Source organism: Oxyura jamaicensis, chromosome 6 (assembly GCF_011077185.1).
Source record: "Oxyura jamaicensis isolate SHBP4307 breed ruddy duck chromosome 6, BPBGC_Ojam_1.0, whole genome shotgun sequence".
In the NCBI taxonomy this organism is placed as follows: Eukaryota; Metazoa; Chordata; class Aves; order Anseriformes; family Anatidae; genus Oxyura; species Oxyura jamaicensis.
In genome coordinates, this window is record NC_048898.1 from 30,059,996 (window position 1) to 30,083,274 (window position 23,279).

Consider the following 23,279-nt stretch of genomic DNA (forward strand, 5'->3'; position numbering starts at 1 on the left):
CAGATGCTCCTTGAGGTTGTGCTCAAGGCAGGTGGGTAGAAGGACATTTTGGGTACCCTTAACATGTTTATCCTGCACCCAACTTTCATCTGCTAGAGAGGCGCCTGCCCTAATGAAACATGAATTTAATGAGCAAAATGTCGAGCTCTGTGGAGGTCTGAATATTTGCTCTTTTTTAAAGCTAATTGACAGCAGCCTCTTTTGTTTGTTGATTTCAAATTCTGTGCAAGTTTGTTCCCAGCCTGTGAAAATCCCTGTATTATCCAATGTTAAGGTCTAGCAACACAGCCATAGCCATTAAATTGGATGATCGCTACTGAAATTCACCCAGCAGGGTCACACTGTGTTGAGTGAGTAGTGGGACTCAGGCCAAATCCTATGCTAGGCAAAAAAGTCCTATAATGAGACCAAAAGTTTGTCTTTACAGCCCTATTCTGAGACCACCAGGAATGTGAAACCTTTTGGAGACCACCTGCTGTAACAAGCCCTGAGCAGAAAAAGCCAAACCTTCTGCTTTCTTTTGGCTTAATTATTTTTCTAATATAAGATGCAAAACTTAGCTTTTCTTTGTTGTATTATTAAAAAAAAATAAAAAAAAAAAAAAAAGAGGTAAATGTTTAGCTGTTCACCAGAGGGTCAGAGAGCTTTCTGTGCACTGAGAAGTTAGCCCACCTCTCTTTTAAAAAAAGAAGGGGAAGCCAAGAGCACAGCTAGGTGATTTTACCAGGTCATGCTGTAAGTCATGCAGAAGCCTGTAATTGATCCCTCCCGATTTTCACTTTTTTTTTTTTTTTTTTTTTTTTTTTTTAACCAGTGAACTCAATTGCCTGCAAAGAAAGCAGCAACTGGGACTCTTGGGAGGAAACCAGAAGCTGAGTCAGGCACCCAAAAACCTACCAACGATTTCCATACTTACGTGTGACCAAGTTTTGCAAGAACTCTCTCACCCCCTTGCTTCCAAAGGCTCATAAATTCAGCCAGACCTTGCAGACCAGAGTGCATAAAGAAAAAAATAAAATCTCCTTTCTGCTGGACATTTATTTCAGCTGTTAGGTGGAATAAGGAACCTGGTCTGATGTAGTCTCCTGCAAATCTAATTTTAGCAGCATCTGGTGGTGTTTTTTTTTTCTTTTTCTTTTTTTTTTCTTTTTTTTTGTTTTGTTTTGTTTTTTGTCTGTACAGTTAAGCAGTTTTTAGGCTGGCTTTCTGAAGAAAAAAGGATTTGTATCATTGCATTCTGCATGTGTGTAGGTGTGCAGCCGCTAGTTCCCTCTAAACCTTGTGAATACTTTGGCCAATTTCAGCCAGTAACAGAGCTGAAAGTGCCCAGAGACACGAATCTTTTGCCCGTCTTCTGAGAACACTGCTCAGGAAATCACAATCTGTAATAAAATGGGCTACAATATGTGGTTTGTAAGCTGTAGGTCCCCACATTAAATCATAAACGTGATAAAAATGGAGATCCCCAGAGCCTTGCAGTGGGGTGCTGGTGGAGCTGTGGGGTCAGTGAGTGGCCGTCACCATGGCTGTCCATCTGGGAAACTGGGCAGTGGTGATCCCCTTGCTAGGCCACACTAATATTGTAAGGACAGAGAGCCATCTCTTGCTGCGGGTATCGTGCAAACAGTTTCATGACTTCACTAGATAAAATATCTGGTAAGAAGTACCGATGGTTACAACTTGTGCCTCTGAGTACGTGTGTGATTATACGCACTGGGTGCTTATCTCTGAGCACATGAACACGCAGATCGCCCATGAGTAGTTCACCAAACTCTTATGTAGCCGTTCGGATGAAGGAACTGTGCAAACATAATCTATTATCATTAAACGGAGCTGTTTTATGATTAAATCAGCTCCCTGTAAGTCCTTAACAAAGAATCCCACACAGCCCCAGAGCACACTTTGCTGTGCTTACAAATACTTCAGCAACGTCACGGAGCGTGGTAGCTGTTGAAGGACAGCCCTTACAATAAAGTGCTGGGGGTTGCATTTCCCCTCCTAAGAGGCAGTTCAGGAAGCAGGTCACCTATTAGCAACGTGTGTTCCCTGCCCAGCCAGCCTGTCCAGCAGCACAAGAAGTGGCACTTCAGCAGGGACCCCCCCCGCTTGTGTCCCCTCCTCAAAAGGGGGGGCAGCTCCCCACATTTCCCTCTCCTCTCTTCTCTGACTTTGGTGTGCCCTTGTAATGAAGACCTCACTACAACCCTTTCCTGTTTTGTCTACTCACATTCATCATTTTTGAATGTATAATTTTCATTCTCAGGGGATGGTTTTTAACAGGCTATTGTGGACTAGATTTAGCCTAACTGGAGGGAGCTGGCAGCAGAACATGGTTAATTCTGGTCAAGGAGAACAAAACCTGAAGTCATTTTCTCTCTAGCCTGGATGTTGTCATTTTTTGCATTGAAGTGCATGAGGTGGAGGTATAGCCCTGATGCCTCTCCGTGTTGTTTCTGCTCATGTTATCCAGGGCCAGGGGTGAGGGACACCATCATCTCGGGTGGAATTTTCAGCTGAATGCTTCACTAGACATTACCCTTATCTGGGGTAGAAGGATGAACAAGCATCCATTTAGTGCCATTTGTAAAAAACGTGTCTCCCTGTTAGGGAGGTTTCGTTTGGTTAAGTCCCTTGCATGGTATATAAACCATCTGTGTATGTGTGCCTTAAAGCTGTTCAAGGCTTTTTCCATCAGAAATGCCAGTTTGTTGATATCAACAAACTCATTAACTCAAAATGTGTTTTTAAACAGTCAAAAGGGCTTTTTTTTGCCCTGCACTAAAAGATGAAAAATGTGGTTTCAAGTTAACTTTTCATTTAGAAATGTGAGTTATTATGAATCCCAGCTGTTTGGTTTTTGCCTTCCAATTTTCAGTCACAGACTTTAAATCTCAGCAGAGGCAAGTGCAAGGAGGCTTGTTTGAGCACAGGAGCAATAACAGGGCAGAAATCGGAGTCCAAGGGAGGAGACGGCAGGCGCGGCAGCAGAGAGAAGTTGAGGATAACAGAGGAGGGAGCTGAGAAAGTGAGGGCATGAAACTGGGGCCAAAACACCGGTAACCTCCTGCAGGTGCTCAGGAGCTGGCTCCCCTGCTCCTAACTTATACTGAGAAGCCCGAAACAGCTCTGGTGGAAGCATCCATTCCCAACTCCATCTCCTGTTAGGTACAAGGGACCGAATCCTGCGGCTGTGCCTTACTGAACCAGATAACCAGCAGCTATGGTTGCTGTGGGTGAGAGTCCACCAGGATACAGAGTGGTCCCTTAGGCTCTGTTTTTCATTTTTCACAGATTTTTAAGCCATACAGCTTCAGGAGCTCAAAGAATGTTTAGATGAAAGTCAAAGACTGGATGAAATGATGTGGCAGAATTAAGGTTGCTCTTGTGACCCTCCAGTGGTCTCTGTGCCTCAGCCAACAGGGCAGACTTTCGTCCAAAGTGCTCTTTTTTGCTCAGTGCTCTGGCAATGTTGCCTGTTAGTTGCAGTCACTCCCCAGCCCCTTCTTGGCCATTCATGAGCTCGTGGCCCCATCCCAAAGAAGGCCACCAGCTGCATTTTGCTCCTTTTCCTGGTGGAAGCATATTTTCCCATCCCACCTCACGTGGCCTGTCCCAGGGGTGGCTGCTTCAGACGGACAGGCTCTTTGCATGCCCGTGTGTCTGTTTAGCCAGCATTGCTTCTAGGGAAGCAGGAGCCATCTAAATAATGACTACCTCCAAAGCAGGAGCCAAAAGACAAGTTAGCAGCAAATGGCGGCCAGCCCACATCCTCTCACCATTTGGACTGAAGGAGCCGTGCCTGGCCGCCGTAGGAGCCTTCCCTGCAGATCGTCCCATGCAGTCAGGGTGATCGTAAATCCTCCCCTCCTTTATGAGCTATGAATAGGGCCCTGTCTGACCTAACTAGGGCATGGAGAAGCTATTAGACTTCAGAGCGGGAGCCTTGAAACACATGCCCGGATTCATCAAAGGAATAATGGAAAATATTTTGCTCCACGTGGATTTTAGCTAACAATGTTATTTCTAGCAATTAGGGATTTTCAAACTGTAGCCGCGCTTTTGAGTATTGTGGAAGAAGGGGATGTATTTGTGATTTAAGCACAAGATCGAGAGTCAAGTACCTTGGTACGCTTCCCAGGCATGCACAGAGGGAACATGGGGAAGCCACTCTGTCTCTCTGCGTGTAATTCTTCCTGCAGTAGCAGTTCATAGCTGAAAGCATACCAATAACTGGAGCCGAATAACTCGAAAGTGGCACTGAAGGGAGAAATAGCAAACTTAGAAACAAAATGAAACAGGCTTCTAGTATTTGAGTTACAGTGAAATCAACACTGTTCACAGTTAGAGTTTATAGTTCCTTTTTGCACCTTCATTTGTCTGTCACTTCCTACCTTTACCACCATCCTGTAGCATCTTCTGGGAATGTCAAAAGTATAACTGAACTTTCTTTTTATTCCCTCCCAACTATTTCGAGACAGAGTTAGACACTGTGTGTATGTGTGTGCGTGTGCTTTTAGCTCTGCATATGTTGAATTCCATCAGGAAGTGCATTTTGAAACACTGATCCAATTCCTGCTAAAATTCTGTCTTCTTCAGATGTGTCCTGATTTGCTTGCTGTTTCACAATTTATGGAAAGTTTGCTTTTGTCCCGTGTAGGACAAAGCGTTAGACTTGCAGTCCTGACATAAAGCCCTTGGTGACTGCTGTTGTCAAAGATTTGCATTGCCAAATAATATCTTCAGCAGGGCATTCTGTCAAGAGATCACTGAAGCACTTTGACCCATGTTGATACGTGGACACCACTGTTATGGAGCAGTCCAAGCCCATGAGATATGGTATCCAAATCTGTGACCTGTTTGAGAAACTCAGATTTCTCCACTCATATAAGCTAGCATCCTGTGTTAGCATTTAACTTCCAAAGTATGGTCATCTTGTGTTTGCACAAATCCATCTCCAGAAGAAGGCACTGATACTTGCCAGGCACTTACCATACACACACACACACTTGGCATTGCACATCTCCATCCTGCAGGACTCATACTGATGTAGCTTCTCTGATCAGCTTTAGGTAATGGACACAGAGCCATTAAGAAATCTGGTAGCCCAACTTCTTTTGGCCTTTTCTGAATAGTGTGGCAGAATATTCAGAGTCTAAAAACAATTGATGGAGAGAAAAGAGGACATTATTGGGTAATTTGTAAATAACATTGAGTTGAGGGCTCAGTAGGTATTCTAGATGCTTCCATCTCAAGGCAACGCTAAGGAGTTCTCCTTCTTCTTTGGTAGTCTTCTGCACAGAAAGTTACGTTTAAATATTATTATCTTCTCTTAAAATATATTATTTCACTTTTCTTTTAGCTGAAATACTTCTAGTCTGTGTATGAACCTACCCATAATCTGTAAAGGCCAAAATCAACTCTGACCTTTCAAAAAAAATGTTCTTTCTGTTACCCTTGCCATTGCTTTATGCCCTAGCAATGACTCGTGGAGAAAATTTCTGTTAAGATCCCATAAACAGTTGAGAGCATCCATGCTTTAAGAGCTGAAATGACCCATATTCAGATACCATCTAAAAGGACAGGAAATTGGATGAAAGATGTTTTTTTAAACCCTTGTAATAAGTTTTATGAGAACATAATCGGTTCATCCCCAAAACGGCCACTAAAAGAGAAGTGCTGCTCTTGTGGATTTTAGCTTTCAGTACATTTTTCACCAGCAATACAGATTTATTTTATTTTATTATTATTTTTTTTGCGGTCACTGTCATTTCCCAAACCAAATCAGATCGTAATTCTAGACGGTTCAAGGAACCTGCTAAGTATATGTATAAATACATAGCTTTAGACTTAAGCTACAATAGCTAAATCAGCACTGGCCAGATAGATGGGTAATAGTATTATTACTACATTGTGGTTTTCATGTCATTCCTGAGTCTGCTTGGTGAGGGTATCCATTACAGCCTTCCTTCAGATTTATTGTATCAAAGTCACAGCAGCGCATACGTCTTTGAGCGGGCAATAGTTCTGAAGTTTGTTCTTCCAAGTTTTTGCCAGTTCAGTCTGATTTACCTTTTTTTTTTTTTTTTTTTTTTTTTTTTTTTTTTTTTTTAACTTCCTCCTCATTTATCATCCCAAACAGCTTGTATTGGACCAGGTTACTTAATTGGTTTGGCAGGATTTTCTGGGAACCTTTTTCTAATATGAGCAGTCATGAAAACTGCTAGGCTGACTTTTTTTTCCTGGAAAATCTTTTGATCCTAAGGCTAAGGCTTTGTACCCTGGGCAGTGCCAAGTCAGAATGTCTCTAAGAATTTATCGTTATCATTTAGTAACTGGGACTCCACGCAGCATGTTTTTTCTTCGAATGCCTTCCATGATTACAAAACTTTAAAGTGATTCATGTCTTAGTGGTACACAAATAATACTTTGCTTTATTTGCATCCTGAGAAATCTGCTTAAGAAAGCAGCTCTCAAATCTGCCTACTGGAGGGAATGAGTCCAGGATCACCAGAAGTGATGGAGAAATCTGTCTGCTTTGCAGAAGGATTGTTAGACCAACAGGAAGATGTAAATTAGTAGGAAAGACCCATTATTCCAAAAAGACAATCTACTGAAGGAATTTACTTGGTTCTTGAAATACCACAGTGGTAAGAATTAACAAAAAATCACCTTCTCTACTACTGTGAGAAATAATTTTACCTTTTATATACAGCTTCCCTTTAAATAAAAACCAAAAAGCTGATGTCTCTAGTTACTGAGTGCTTTCTGAACACTGTCTTGGCAAGGCTATAAAATATAAAGGAATTAAATTTTATGGTGTTAATTAAGAGACCTCCTCTCAGAAAGCATATCAGTAGGGTTTGTTCATAATATAGTGGAAAAGTTTTAGATGGATTGTGTGTACGGGTTTTACTCCCATCAGAAAACGGTATTTACTCTCCAAATTCTTCAGACAGAGTGTTCAGCTAAGGCCATATCCAAAATGAAGTTTTACTGCTGAAATATGAGTGCAAATATTGATAATTTCTTTATATCTGTTCCAGGCAGAGTATGAAATTGCTCCAGATGAAAAGCTGGGAGAGAAAGGAAAGGAAATCATGATGAAATACCTCACCCCAGAGGTAAGGGGCAGCCAAAGTGGTGTTACTGAAGGAATGCTGCAAGGCACACCTTTGCTAAACAAGGTTGTTATAAGCTTTGTAATACAATTTTAGAGTCCTAAAATTTATGGTGGCAATCTCCAGTGTATAAGCCTGCAAGTCTTATACAAACATTCAGAGAGAAAAAAATGTATTTCAAACCACAAATTGTTTTTTAAGGATGCACTTGAATTTACCAGGAGCCTAATTCATCTGAGGATGAACGGGGGGGAGGCAGGTATTTCCTATCTGGTTCAAAAGCAGTGATGTTTCATGTACAGCTGTGTAGAAAGCACTTGCAGAGATGGTCTTTTATAAAAGACACCATATCTTGGTACAGCGATCCCATTCCTCCCCCTACCAGTTGCCCGGCAGTAACCACAAGCATGCAAGATTGAAATGGTACAACGTGTTTTGGAGCTGAGAGGTGGTGTCGCTGGTTTTTGTTTCCACCATTGGCAATTCCTGACTGTGGCATCTCTGGGCTGTCAGAAGGAAAGGAGCTCATGGTCGCAGCTTGTCCACAGGGTGGCACTCCGACCAGAACTACGGATTCGCTGCAGGAATTTGGACAGGCTGCTCTGGGACTTACCCTTTTGGGGTTCAATCATTTGCTGGCCACATTTAACCTTTGCACTAAAGTCACTGCCAGTAAGCCATAAACATCCAACTTCAAACACAAGTACAATCCTAGGATTTTTCCTAAGTTGCTTTCATAAGACTAACCAAGATGTACAATCGTTGCTTCAACTTTTTTTTTTTTTTTTTTTTTTTTTTTACAAGTGAAATACATTTGACCTTCAGGAAAATGAATTGCATTTTTGGCAGATGTCTTTCTAAAGCGTTTAAATAGTACAATATGTTTTGGAGGTGCAGGGGCAGAGCAGACCACTTTTTTTCCAGTCATTTTCCTACAATAAATTTCAGCGCATACTTTCAGTTATCTCAGACTGCATTTTGGGATCTGGTTTCATTTACTGAGCCTGGCTAGTTTCATGTGCAGCCATTTAGCACTGCCAGCATGAGTTCCTGCTGCCCATTCATTAGGGGCATGAAGTTCTACTGGTTTTCATCCACTGAGGTGACCATTTGTCTTAAAATTCCAGAGGAAAAAGGAACAAATACAGAGGGAAAATGTTTCCCACTGTTTTAGTCCTCGTCAGGAAACAGAGAAAGGCATTTTGCTGGTATCAGGGATAGTGAAGTGATAGGATAGTGCTGTTTAGCTTCAGCTAAGTGCAGCTGGTCTTGGTGCACGTTTCCAGATGCCAAAACCCTTCAATGCTGTCCCATTGTGCTCCTGCCATCCCTGTCCATTTACCAGAAGCCCCATAGTGCAGAAGTACATGGGGTAGCCGCAGAAGTACATGGGGTAGCCCCAGAAGCACATGGGGTAGTTTAGTGAGGTCAAGGAATATGCAGTGAGGGCTAGGCTGAGACCAGTTTGTTCTTCATCAATAAAAAATGGTGGTGTTGAAGGAAAGTAAATTACTGTGACTCCAGAGCTGGAGTTTCCATTCTCTGCCACGCTCTGCACTTCATGTCTGACCTGTATGCCTGATTTCTCAGTACTTAAAATGGGCGCAGTCTGTTCTGAAACTTCTGTGGTGTTTGCAAATTACCTTAAAGTCTTAGGGCAGAAGGGAACACAAAGTTATGTTCCTTCTGTTGTAATCTAAAACTGGCTCCCTGGTGATTATGCTCTAATTTCAGTGTGGCTTTTTTTTTTTTTTTTTTTTTTTTTTTTCTTAACGGGAAACTTCTGCTTCTTCTCAGAGGAAGGTTTAAACTATTCAGTGTGCAGCAGGAAACACTTCCTAGAGGCAAGGTTGACTGTGACATAGCAATGGGCTTACTGCTAGTTTTTCCAACATAGGTCTCCCCCAAAACCAATGTGTAAACAACCAGAGCAAGGTCTGTATTCTGCCATTTCATTCTAGTTACCTAACTAAGGTACTCAGATTAGTAGTTCAGATCCTTACTCTCCTTTCTAGCCTAGAAAGAGAAGAACCTCCAAAGGACAGAGGTCGTCTAAGCCATTAGAGGTGAGTGATTCAAAGCCAGTTTAGATGCTTGCAGTCAAGAGGGCTGAATCTGGATCCAAATGTCCTTATGGAATATCATCTTGGCCAGCAAAGAAATCATCTTTTCATTAGATGCTGCATTTCCCCATTTAGCCATCAGTCCCTTGAAAGATACAAAGAGCCACTGATTCCAAAGCCTTCTGCTTTCAGAGGAATATTTCTTTTAAGTAGGTGTGTGTCTTTGCTTCAAAAAAACTCATTGCCTTGATATAAAAATAGTGTGACATACAGCTTGACTGATAGAATAAAATGATAGGTTTAGTTCTTGGACAGACAATTCACTCTTATAATGTGAGGAGTATTTTTCCCAGGGTGCAGGATCAGAAGCAAAATCAAAACAAGAAGTAGACTTCAAGCTCTTTAATATTTATAAATGATTTTTAGTTCCTACTTAGTTTTTAAAATGTCATACATATTTAACATACAATGTGTCAGTGTATCATCATTCCAAAATGCATTCATTTGCATAGGAACATGTGCTTTACTTAATAAAACATATACTACTTGCACAGCAGAAAGAAAGAAAGCATTTCCCCAGATGAGTAGACATCACACCAGCACTTACAACCTCAAGTGGCTCGTGCAGTTGTTGTCTGTGAGGTGTTCCTACACAGTGCCATAGTTAGGAAACCCAGGCGTGTGGGAGCAGCGAGTGCCCATGTGGACAGCTCTAGTGAGAGCATTCGGCATCAGTCCTGAGGCAGCTAAACAAGCCCAGTGCTTACCGAGATGGCAGAGCAGGGAGGCAGTTTTTCACATAATCACGACTCAGGCTCTGCACTGCTTTAACATCCTGGGCAGCCCCTGTGCACTCGCTGATGTAGTTGAGAAGAGATCTAACAGTCCCTTGTCATGACTGACACCAGGGATGGCATTTGTGAGTCAGGCTTCCATGGTTCCCCTGACCTACAGGTGACAGCGATGACAAATTCTGAACATGTCCTGGCACCTGGAAGGGGAAACAGGCGCTTTAGGCCTCTTGGAGAAACGACATGTAGGAACTCTGATCCTCTTCTAGGAAAATGGGGAGGCAGGGCCTCCATGCAGAGGCAAGTCCCTGTTACTTCTCTAGGAACACATCAATGTTCCCTCTCTCTTGTCAGAAGTGCATTGAAACATCCATATCCAACAGGCCATGCTGAACTATTTGATGGAAGGGAAACTTAAGGCCTATGTGTGATCATCACAATAATGATGCCAAGACAGCTTTTCTATGGCTTCCTGAGCAGCTTTGCCTGAGTGGTGAGCAGGAATCACAAAGCCCACAGAAGAGGTGTGCAAAGACACCCACCACACATGCTCTGAGGAAGTGTTAGGTTACTTCTCCAAGGAAGTCCCAGTTTCAGCAGGCTGCTTTCGGGGGTACATGGGGACGAGCAATGGTGAGAGGGCCTCATCTGTCAACAGGAACAGTCTTGTGCCCTATGAGGCGTGTGCCACCTCAGTGCTGTGATCTGAAGGGAAACCCACCCACAGGCTGTCTTTGCTTTACAGGAGCAACACAACAATTGCCACACTGGCAACATCAAGATTTCTTGACTGCAGTCTTGCTTCTTCAAAGGAGGTTTTAACAGTTTCCATGAAAAAGGCACTTAAAGCTGCCTTCTTGACTTAATAAGCCCATAGGGCAAAAGTCCAACCCACAGGAAGTCTGAAATTTCTGAGGTTGTGAAATATGATGGTAAAACTGCTAAAATGAATTGGTCACAAATATTTTTTTCCTGACTTTTCCTAATCTCAACAGTTGAGTGGGAATGTTTCAGATTTAGGTTCCAGTTCCATCCGTAAATAGAAAAGCCCTAAGTGCTTCGTGGAACAGTTGAGTTTAACTGAACCCAGCCTGCCTTCAGTACCTAGCTTCTTCTGGTACTGCAAGAGCAAAGAGATATGCTTACCTTTGTACTGCTCTTAAATTAGAGTTATACATCTGTGTGCAGCAATTTTGCCTTCCTGCCTGAAAGCCACCATGCCTTACCCTACTAACTCACTAATACATTGTTTTCTTTTTCCATAAAGCAAGCACCTTGAGATACTTCGATACTGTATAAAACTAAATTGATTCAAAATGGCTATTAACACAGTCTCCATATGGCATTATAGTTTATATATGGACTCAGCTGGGTACTAAAAATGCTCTTGAATAGGATGCCTAATGTGTATTGTTATGCCCATTAATATGCTTCACAGAATATGAAGAACAGCAGCAGCATTAGTTTTCTTATCTGAAATCCTGTTCCGTCTCCTTTCCTCCAGGAAATGCACAGTATAAAGACCACATTTTCAATGTCTTTCTTTTCTGCAAAAGGTTAGCTGGATGCAGCAATAACCTTACTCCAGTCTAAGCAGAGCAATGGGTATTTTGCTACATGAAAATATGTCTTTGTTTTTATGAACAATTATAGGATAAGGAAGGGTGGGAAAAGTCCTATGAAAGGGAAACTAGCTGATCAGCAGTGCCTGGCATTCCACTTGTCTGCTGGTTAAATAGTGCTCTTCTCTTATGTCAGTTCTTTCTGGAGAAGAAAATATCTATATAATATGGGTGAGATGAAATTAACATTATTTATGAGCCCTTCTACTGGACAAAGTAATGCAGCTGAGTCCAGGCTCCTGCTCACAAACACTCTTTCTCATCTCTGTACATTGCCAGAGAGTTGTTTTCTTTTTGCACACCGCAGCTTTAATCTTGATGCCAAGGAGCTTTTCCTCCCGTTGTTCTCTCCTTGACATTTCTTTTCCCCTTCCTATTTTCATCATGAAAATAAATGCAAACTTCGGCACTTATGCTTCTGAGTGAGTCATCTTCTCTGATCACTAAAGGCTTCCATCTCCCATAAGGAAAGTTTCATGCATCACTTCTTAATGGTTCTGGATGAATCCCATTTGTGGAAGGGCAGGTCATACCGTACCAGGAATCGGATTCAAGTGCTGAGATCTCTTCCTCTAACTGTTTAGTTTTACTAAATGCCTTTCTAGGGAAGATGTTATAATTAGTTATTGGAGTGGCCAAATAAAAGCAGAATGTCACTGTAAGTGAAGCTCTGAAAGAAAAAGAAAAAAAAAAAAAAGAAAAAAAAGAAAACAGCATTAAGCTTCTGTAAAGCAATCTGCAGAGTTTCATGTGAGAGAGAGGCTTTGTATTTTGAAAAGAAAGCCTTCTGGGACTCTTTTCTACATTGTTACCTTTCTCGTACAAATTCAGCGTATATCACTTATATCCAGCAAGTCATCTCTGTCCCCTGTAAGCTTATTTTCTTGGCGATAAAAGGTCAACACAGTATCGCTTTTCACTGACTACTGTGAACAGTCCCTTAAGGCTTGGTCCAAGCACTATCTTCAGAGCTAGTTTTCAAATTTTTCTAAACTCTATGCATTTCATTAAGGACCCAATTGAAGAAAGAAAAGAATGAAGTGCCTGTCTGTATGCAATGTGTTACTTGGACATAGGGTGGGCTAGAATTATTTACTCACTCAAAATGTTATTCACTGCGTCCATTGAGTTCCTATTAGAAGACCTTTCAGGATGCTAAATACTTAAGTAGAAATTTTGGCCTTACTTGAGCCATGGAGAGTTTTGCCATTTAATTAATTGCCCTGGGACTTTACCTTGTGACTCAATGGATTTCTCATCTCCCCATTCTATTGACTTCACTACTCTACAGGCACCATTTTAGCCACAGATGATAGCATTACTTAGGCCTTTGCTTTGCAGCTGGCATAATCAATACATAATCCAGTCTCCAGAGAAATCAATAGATAATTCTTGTTGTTGTTACGGAGACAGTACGATCAATATCTCTGCTGATCACTATGTCTTAGTCCAGGAAAGAACCCTTCTCAGCTCATCTTTCCAAAGTTCAATTCTGGGAAAATATCTGAGCAGTGGAACAGCAACCTTGTTACTCAAATTAATGCTTTCTAATCAGAATTTATTTTAATAAGCATTCTTCTGTCACTGCAGCCAGGCTGTAATATGGTGTGTCAGAGGAATCCAAAAAATCACAGTGTTGCCTTGATTAGGAGTTCCTTTGCTGTGGTCTCAGACTAAAAGATATTTTCTCACGGTTTCTTCAAGTCCTATTTCCTCATCCTTTACCCACTGTTTATAATACAAATGTTAGTTAACTAAACACTTACTGAGCATTTCTGTCTCTTGCAATGGTGCCAAACTGCACAACAGCCTCATGGAAACAACACGGAGTCTGCTCTGTCCTGGCGACACTTCCCTAGAATAGGTCCTTGAGCAGTCCTGTGAGCCTTGTCCTGTAGATTTAAGGAGGGCTGCGTTCGCGGTGCACTTGCTCAGGCTGGTTGAAGGCTTGGTCTGGGGTCATTAACCACACTGGTTTTATCCTAAGCAGTGTTATTAGTGGAAGCTCTGCTTTTCCTTCCCTGTCATTTTGGAGAGGTTACACTCCCAAGTTCACAACTCTCATGTGGAGCAGACACTTCTTAACTGTTTGTCATTTGTGGTCAGGAAAATCATTGGTCAGTGGGCAAAAGCCTTCTAGCTGCCCTGTGTTTGCTGGAAGTACTCTGACTTGACCCTTTGGAAAACGGAAACTTGCTTCAGCTAATTCGTGTCAACCACACATGTAAACCTGGCTCACATCTGTCTGCTGAGGGCGGGCAGGCCCCCCCAGGCTGCTCTGACTCCTCTCGGAGACTAGCCAGGGCATCTGAAAAGGCTGAGGACACTCTGCAAATAAAGAGCAGCCTGCTCAGGATTATCTGAGAACTGAAAGGATGTACTTGTCTGCCCTTGGCTAACGAATATGCTCATTATAGTTTCCTCCTGTCTTTTTCAAGGGGTTATCTTTTCCTTATCCCATCTGCATACCCCTCATCGCTTATACTCAGTTCATGTGGCTTATCGAATGGCCAGAGAAGTTAATTCTAAGCCTTTAAGGTACATTCAGCTTCTCCAGATACAGCCTCTTCTATCTGAAACATGTGTCCACATGGGAAAAAGGAATCAGCCTTTTCCAGCTGTCTGAAACACTGCCTGGTAAGACATCCAAGCAATCTGCAGGAGGTAACTTTTGTGCATTTGCGCAAAATGACAATAAAACAGACCTTTGTTGAGTCTGGTTTCTTGCACTCCCAACACATGCAGTGTAAACTTGGCTGGTCCAAACATGGGCAGGCATTTAGACAGGAGAGATGAAGAGCCCAGAGTGACTTTCAGGGTCTCGTTTCTTAGATGATTAAAGTGCAGTGAGGTGAATGGCACTCTGAGTGTAATGCAGAACACATTAAACGACATTGCATGGCATATCCATGCAAATTTCTGTGGACAGTTTCTCGGCGGTACAGGAGTCCTTTGTTAGTCCTCCACGGCAGTTCAGTGCACCCATTGCAACTTGCAGCAATTTTCCTGGTTGTTTCAGCTTTGGGTTTCTGAAGCTAAAAGTAGAAGGGGTCAACAAATGTCTTTTTGAGCTCAAGATTTATTGTGCTAAACTCAAGCAGTAGCAGGCAACTGTGCACTTGACCTCAACAAAGAAGAGGATAAAGAGACACATGATGAAAATGGAAGTTAAACAAACCCTATTCCTCATATGGTTCCCTAACAGTAGAGAATTAGGATTCTGGAAAAAACTGAATGATTTCCAAAACAATCAGTTGACTATGAATGTATTTTAGAAGTAACCAGAACGTTCAAGTTATGGAAATGTGGCACTTCAAACTATTCCTTTTTTTTTTTTTCTTCAGTAATGCAACTACATTTACAAAACTCACTTATCCTGCATGCCAAGCCTCAGCTTGTAAGTTAATTTGTTTTATTTAATCAAGCTAGAGTCTGACCTGAGTCAAAAACCAAGCATATAGCAAAATTATTATCCTAGCACAGATGCTGTTTGTCCCACAAGAAAAGCAGAGGAAGAGTGGAAAATGCCACTGCAAACAGTATGTCATCTCCTACAATAAATGTCTTCCCTCTCAATTCCTTGCTGAAGACTATTACCATATGATTGTTAATGGATCATGTGACACAGGTGATTAGGGAATGCCCTGGTTTTAGCTGTGCAAGACAGATTTTGTTTGCTTTCCTGGGTGTTTCCATTCTTTCTGCAAGTAGTCCGCTCTTTCCTGACTGATGTGATGTTTATTTAATTCACTTCTTAATCCTTTTCAAGACCCTCCCAAACTCTGCTGAATTTTCATCTCTTCATTCAGGTGTTTCCCCAGGATTTTGGCCTAAAAATGTGAAGGCAAATTCTGCAAAATCCCCACTGCAACTGATAGAGCACGACAGCCACTGACTTAAGTGCAACCTGGCTTAATTCTTTATGCATGAGTTACCTTCATCCAAAGCAAATAGATCATGGACTTCGGTGCGAGGATGGCTTGCAAGGGAAGGGTTAGTCATGTTTGCAGGCTTATATTTCAGAAGAGCGTATTCATGCAGGGATCTGTTTGTTTTCCTGCAAGAAAGCCATTCAATAATGTTGAGGTTGTAAATGTGTGTTTATAGATAGAGGGATTTTTTTAATGGAACAAATGACATTTGGTTTACCAAAGGAAGCCAAACTAAGACTATTGCAACATAAGGTTGCTTGCTAATGTTTAGGCTATCCATCAGTGAGGGAGGACGTTAAAAGGTAGAAAGGTTCTGATAAGAGGCCGGACATTGGATGCTATCCAAACATATTAAGCACACGTGACCAGAGAAGAAACCTTCTGAGAACAGAAGCTTTCAAAATTGACCTGTCCTTTTTTTTTTGCCACTAATGTTGAGAGTACTATTCATTTCCAAAAATGCATGATCAAACATCTGCCTGCTTGTAGTAATGCACTAGGGCAATGGTTGAACGGGGTTGCTAAAAAAAGATGTTACCTTCTGAACTAATGACACTTCCAATGACTGTGTGAGTAGCTTAATTTCGGCTAGTATTAGTCTTCTTTTCTACTCTGTTTCTCAAGCTAGCCCCCTCATCCTACTGACAGCTACTGGCACTGATTAGTTCATCTGTTTTCATACCTTAGTCTGTTTGTAAAATTCTTTTAAAAGGGGAAAAAGGCAACAAAAATTCAAACATACATTCCCTTCCCTCACTTAAAAACATATTTATATTAAAAAAAAATCAGCTGGGTAGTTTATGAGCACCCTTAAAACAATAAAGCTTTGTGTCTATACAAAGAAATAAAAGTTATTTAGGGATAAAGACACCTCTATAAGCAGGGTTTCAAAGTGTTTAAAGCAGTGTGGGTAGAGAAGGACTAGGGCTTAAAGATACTGAAAAATATCTTGCTAAGCACTTCTTGTGAGGCCCAGTTCTGCACTAATTGAAGTTAAAAGCAGAGCTTCCATGGTGACCAGTTTATGTTCTTAATGCAAACTGTACCAAAAAACCCATAGCTAGTTGGGATTGCGGTGAGTCTTTGTATTTAATTGAAGAGTATAAAGCCTGGAGCTGATTGCAGGACTTGCAAAAGAAGCTGATGAGACAACTAAATTTTGCCCCATGAGAAATTCTTTTATTTCAAAAGTACTTTCTGTGAGGCTTTGAGTGTTTAAGATTTCCTCTGGTCACCTATAGGAGCCAGGAGGAAATTTGTCCTTCTTGATCTAGGCAATCTTTTCCCTTCTTTTGTTGGTCTGAAATTGATGTTGTGGTTATGCCCCCAAATTCTCCAAATCAAAGAATTTAACATTCCAATGAAACCACTCTTTGGACCGAGGATCTGTATTTGGGAAACATTTTGACTCATACTATTTGCATAGCAGTTATTTGTTTGCCACCATCAGGAGCAGAAATATGGTTTCTAGAAAGGAGCATTTTGTTTTCAATGATAACAGCTACAGAAAGCTCTCCTGAGCATGGGAACAATGAGGTATGGCTAGATAGCAGAGCCTGTTGGTAACTAGAGAGCCATGAAAAATGCTTTGCATATTTTCCTAGCACTTGTCAGAAAGGACACCACAGTGGCTGCTGAGTTCTCCATAGTTCAAAACTGCAACTTGTACCCCAGCATCAAAGAGGAAGGGTGCTGGAACCCCAGAGAGGAAACTTCTCCTTTTCCTACCCGTGGGTTTGCTGAGGCCCAAGAGGCACCCCAGTGAGTCTGGAGCAAGCGAGTCTGCCTGGAGCTAGAGCATGTCCGCTGCAGTAAATAAGTTCATAAACTGAGGTTGTTAGTGTTTTGTGATGGATTAACACAGCCCCTCCAGGCAGAAGAACATGTTCAGCTGTTTGCTGAGGGCTCTATTGTCTTCAGCCATTGTATGTTTCTGTGTCAACAAATGTTTTGATAGCTCAGTAGAATATGAGGGAAAACAGATTCATCATGGCTCCAGATCGGTTTGCAGTTACAAAACAAACCCCACAGTTGATAGGCGCTGCTGATTCGCTTCATTTCGCTACCAGCAAGTCATCCCGCCCCCAGCACTGGGACTGCCATTTGTCTCAGAGACACAGCACCAGGCTGCTTCTTAGAAGAGTGGGCCAAAGACCCACTTTTATAATCCTGGGTGAGGTATTTCGTGTGTTCCTAGGGCTGGTGTGATTGGTTTGCACTGGGAGCTTTGTAAGCAGTGCCTGGCACTATGGGCCCCCCGTTCTCAGGTATAATGTCTGCACACATTATTAATAGATAAATAGCTACTAATAGTACAGCTGCTCTCCATACTCCCCATCAACCTCACTGCCAATTCCTTCATCTGTCATCTCAAAGAAAATATCCTGGAATTATGAAGCCTTGTGCTTTACTGGTTTGCCTCATACAGACCCAGATGACTTTGTGGTAGGAAAAAAAAAGGAAAAGAAAATGCAGAAGTTGATTACTTAAAATGTTGCAGCTGCTCCTGATGTAAAATTGGCTGCTTACTACAAATACAGCTAAATATGAGCAGACAAGATCAGACACAGGGCAAGAAAAAAGAATGTTCCAATATTTTTGAGCATAACACCAAAAAGAGTCAGGAGACTGCATGTGCTGTGATAGTGCTGCAACCTTTCCCTCACCAGGTCGAAACGTGCCTAACCTGGACTTCCCAAAACCAAACTACCACCAAGACTCTGCTCTGTCTCCCCCTTCTCTGCCTTCCTTGTTTCTCACCATCAGTCCCTTCACATTTCCCCTCTGTCTTTCACTGCTTCCCATCCTCAGGCCGAACCTCGGTTGCCGCTGGCCTGACTCAGCCCAAGCAGGAGGAGATGCCTTTGGCAGCCACCAGGGTGACTTACATACATCTACCTAGTCTCCTTTTTATAGCAGCCACTTTGGTTACAGTCCTCCTTATGACTCCTTATGAGTGATAGCCTCAAAGGAGTGAGGGCAGTCACCACTGATAGTCACTACCTGGCCTGGAAACTACTCGCCCTGCTAGCTGAGCCTTCCTCAGACATCAGGGTGAAGCCAGTATTTCCAGGCTTTTGTGTACGAACTCATCACATCGTGCACCGCCTCACAACAAAGTTCGTTTCAGCCTGATCCTTCCATAGTTTTGAGGTCTCTGCTGGTAGCAAATCCGTGTAGAGATTTGCAAAGAGATTATATGTGGAAAATTGCTGTCAACCGCTGACAGTACACATATCATTAGGACAGAAGTGCTTGGAGACAGATCAAGAGAAGTTACAGCTTGAACTTTTGTCCATTGACTTAAACATTTTTAATTGTTTTAAGCTCGTTTGTTGTGGAATGTTTTCATAACCTGAGACATAACATATGCTGCACATTGTTTGTTTTATGCAAGTGACTTTAAAAATAATTCATATCATTTCAATATCATGGCTGCATGTCTGAAACTCGCCGGGAGAGCGGTTGTATTTATAACCACAAAGTTAGTATGAAGTCTATCCACTCGAAGTGTGGTATCTTCCTGGTCCATATCATTTTGGCAGTGATGAACAGTCGTGTTTTAAGATACTATGATGACTCACATCCACTGGCAAGAGTTAGTAAAAAATGCAAACCTGTACTTCTAGGTTTCTATTTCTTTTTCAGTAATCGCAAGCTACAGATTGACTGATTTGAGGAATCTGAGCATCTCTAGCTTCCACTTATCTCAGTGAGACTTCTTTGATTTCGGTCACAGACCAACACTTCTGCAAAACACAATTCTTAACCACCCTGTTCTTCCGCTCGCTGTTCCTTAAAGTGCTGTGAGATTGCCACCGATTGCCTCGTGAGGACTTAATCGTGCAACAGCGTTTTAATGTTTTGAGGTTCTTGGAAGAAAAGCGCTGTGTAAGGATAAAGTATTGCCATTATCCCTCTGTAGTAAAGGTCTGTTCTGTTTGTTGCAACGTCACTGACCAAAGAAAGTCATTGCTATTCCTTTTTGTGATCCACTTAGCCAAGGCTCAGGGTTCAGAAATCTATTTCTTTTTGTAGGAGACCGTGGTGATTGAGAAGTGTCTTTGAAGCAGGACTGCTCTTTCACAAAGTAGATTCTTGTTTCTAAGGATCTGCTCTGGGCTCCATGCAGTTACTGGAAATAATTGGAGTTGGTTACACCCAGACACCTGCTGCTCACCCCACCCTGGTTTCACAAAGGCAAACCCCAACTGATGGAGTTAGCAGGAAAATTCTTTTACAGCAGCTAGCTGGCTGGCTGCTTTCACTTCCACAGACTTCGAGGCACCACATCTGGACTGAAGTCACCCATTTCAATGATTTGGCAGTTCTATCTCAAGGAAAAATTAGAACAAATAACACGTTTTAAGGAAAAAGTAAAATTATAAGAGGTTTCCCTTGGCACTGCCAGTGTTTCAGCTTGTTTTATAATGAGCCTGATGAGCTGATTTTGATCGATGAAAGGCCAGGTGTCCTCCCCACCGTTAAGGATGTGTAAGTACCATGAGAAGTGTTGCAAACACTATGTCAAAGGCATAGGGAAGGTCCTAGGAGGAGGCTTGCTTGTTTTCTGTCCTGTTCAGTGAAGGCTGAGGGGCTGATGGGCTGAGTGAAGTAGCCTGCAGCAAAACTTACAGAGCTTTCAAAAAGGGAGAGATTACATTTTAAAGTATCATGATACAACATGACACTTAAAATAACAGATAACGGGGAGCTATGCAGCCTGGAAGCTTTCGTGTGAGTCTAAATCAGAATTCACTTCTTTTTGGTACCTTCAGTGAGGCGCCGAGCGCGGCAAGAGGGCTGGTTACAGGCGCAGCACGCACACAGCTGCGTCTGGCAATGCAGGACAAACCAGGCTGTTCTCCTGGTGGTGCCCTCTGCGCCCACCAAAAGCTTGCTGTTTATGGGTGACACAGCAGATACTGCACGCAGCTTCAGACCTCGCCACCGAGCTGTCTGTCTGCCATCGCTTCCTAGTGAAGAGGGGAGGAACGGGGAGAAGCTGCAGCCAAGCCCTTAGCAAGGTGCGGAAAGTGTTGTGCAGGTCTGGTTTGGAAGGAAAGTGATCTCCAGCCTTTTGTGGATATGATCACAACCAACTTGGAACTAGCGTGTGACATCTCGGCAGTTTTCAAGCCATTTCTGGAACTGGAAGAGCAACTGGGAGACCGTCTTTTGTCTTTTAAATCAAAAAATATATATATTTAGAAGTGCGGATTTTTTTCTCAGCGTATTTCCTGGCACTCAGGGGTAACCGTGTATCTCTGTCCGGTTTTCTGGATGAACACCAATCCAATTCCTAGCTGCATTTTTTTCTGAAACATTAAACAAGAGGGCATCATAAACGGAGATGTTGCTTTGCTGACAAAATAAATATAAGGAGGTTTTCAGTTTCTGACCGGGATTGAGAAGATACAGGAGACGGGAGATTTTGGTTAAAACCTGGTGAAAGCAGTTTGGGATTTTGGCCTTTTATTAAACTGGCTGGTCAAAAAGAAAGGTAACCTGATGAGAGAAAAATTTGTTGTTGGATCAATGTAAGCATTTTTTGCAGTGCCAGAGTCTTGGGCCATGAATCTGGTTCCAGTCCCGTTAGCTTTACTCTGTTACTCTGTTGACTCGGTTGGGTTCATTTCTGATTTACATTAGTGTAACTGAGATCAAAATCACTTTCTTTGCCCTCGGGAAATAGAACAGTCAGGGAAAATAAAAGATCGTACTTGTTAAAACTACCCAGTGTTTTGTTTTGAATACAAGGGAATGTAACAAGTTTCTGCAGGTGTTTCTGAGGAGTTAGCAGAAAATCCTTTGTCCCAAGCTCAGATGTCTTAATGGAGGTGCGTGGCTCTCCTAGCTGCCGCAGGACATTTAATACGTTCACAAAGGTGTCTGTTCCCCTGTGAAAGCCAAGTCTGCTTTTACAGCCAGGACCCACAATGCAGTAGGAGAACAGTGCTAATAACCATGGCATGGGGGCTGCAGAAACCTTTTGCACCTCCCCTGGGAAGAAGCAACTTTTTCTTCCTTAAGTGGCCAAAGTGTTACCTTTGGATGATTTCACTCTTGGGATCCAAATGCTTGCTTGTGCTCATAACCTGTGCTTCCTAATTGTTCTCCAGAGGAGCGAAAGTAGGTTGGTGGGCTGGGTTTGGGTTTGCAATTGTTTCTGGTTTTGTTTTAACATCTGCAGGCTGTAGGTACGCACAGGACTCAAAACAGGGGAAGGGTTATTTAATGGGGGCAGTGGGAACAGTGAGGTCTGAGGGAAAACCTCAGGAAGGGTTGTACAAAGACTCCCTAGGACTCTGGCAGGGTTGGGCAGGGTTGCGGATGCTCACCCCATATGCATGGGGAATCTGCCCCCACTCTGCTCTGAACACAGAGGGCTGCATAATGACAGTCCCTGTCCTGCTGCACCTACAGAACCCTTTGGAATGATCGACCTGAGGTAAAAGAGTTTTCTCTTACAGAAAATGAAGTGATCTAGTAAAGTGTTTGCTCTGCACTGGAAGGCTCTAGTCCATGTGCAGACTGTCAGTGTATTTGTGTGTCTTTACTTACCTTGATATTGTTAACTTGCTCTTGATTTGTTCAGAGGAAGCAAAGATTCAAAGGTCAGCAATGAGTGGCTTTGAAAAACCAAGTGGTGACTGTATCTCCCACAAATGTGGAGAGAGGAAACAGATTGTGCCATTTTAAGTACTTCCCAAATTGTCTTACGGTTTCTTTCATTCATTCTTCTCCCCTTTGTCTATAAGCATTTTGTTTTCTCCTTTATGAAAAAGATTTAGCTGATATTTAGATTTTTTTTTTTGTAATGCACATTGATCTCAGACAAAATTTGATGGAATTATTGCTGTAACATTGGCAGCAGAGAGGACACAGAGATATGGGAAAGGGGAAGAGGCACACTGAATGTCCACAGCTGTCCACAGTGAGGACCTTTTATTTGGGAGTAGAGTAAATAGGATTTTTTTCAATGCTCCAGGGACTTCAGGGGATGGCAACATAAGCAAGATGCTGTGTGGTAAATTTGTGTGTGGATCTGCTGCCCATTAGTAATATTTGTGAGCAGAATCTACAACACTAACACCAAGGTATCTTACCTCCCAGTTAAGCCAATGGGAAATGAAGTTGCTTGGCACTGGGAAGAATCAAGTCACTTGGTCTAAATGTCTAATTATTTTAGTTTAGGGGGTTAATAGTTATATTTGATTCCCAATTTTGGCCCATAAATCTAGAATAAATCCTAGATTTTACTGGTAGCAACTACATTTAGAGGCCCTAATATGAATTCTTCTGAAGTATAGCTCCTTTCAGGTCAGAAGAAGACACTCCTGATCCACATAAGCATGAAGACTACAGAGTTCAGCATCTTTTCTGTACCCTTTAAATCAGAGAGGTGTTCAAAATAACAGTGTCAGAGCAGTAGACTCACGCAGCTATGTGCAAGCTTTGGGTTGCAGAGGAGCTTGTATAGCACACCCCATTGACTGTGCAACGTATAAACTAGGGGTATTCATTCATATGGTTCCTAGCTCAAATCAGCTGAAATGCTGCTAGCCATTAGGCTTTGGTTCCTATCTGAATATTCCTTTAAAAGCATTTTTTTTTTTCCTTTCTTTCCTTCTTTCCTTCCTTCTTTCTTTCTTTCCTTCTTTCCTTCCTTCTTTCTTTCTTTCCTTCTTTCTTTCCTTCCTTCCTTCTTTCTTTCTTTCTTTCTTTCTTTCTTTCTTTCTTTCTTTCTTTC

At 42.2% G+C, this 23,279-nt stretch overlaps 1 protein-coding gene across 2 annotated transcripts in view; it reads left to right on the forward strand.

Annotated features, from left to right (window-relative positions):
* GRK5 (G protein-coupled receptor kinase 5) overlaps positions 1 to 23,279 on the forward strand; it is a 165,393-nt gene that overhangs the window by 105,180 nt on the left and 36,934 nt on the right. For both annotated transcript variants that reach the window (XM_035329334.1, XM_035329335.1), the window contains exon 4: positions 7,044 to 7,121. In XM_035329334.1, the coding sequence (XP_035185225.1) occupies positions 7,044 to 7,121 (78 nt within the window). The remainder of the gene's footprint in view (positions 1 to 7,043; positions 7,122 to 23,279) is intronic.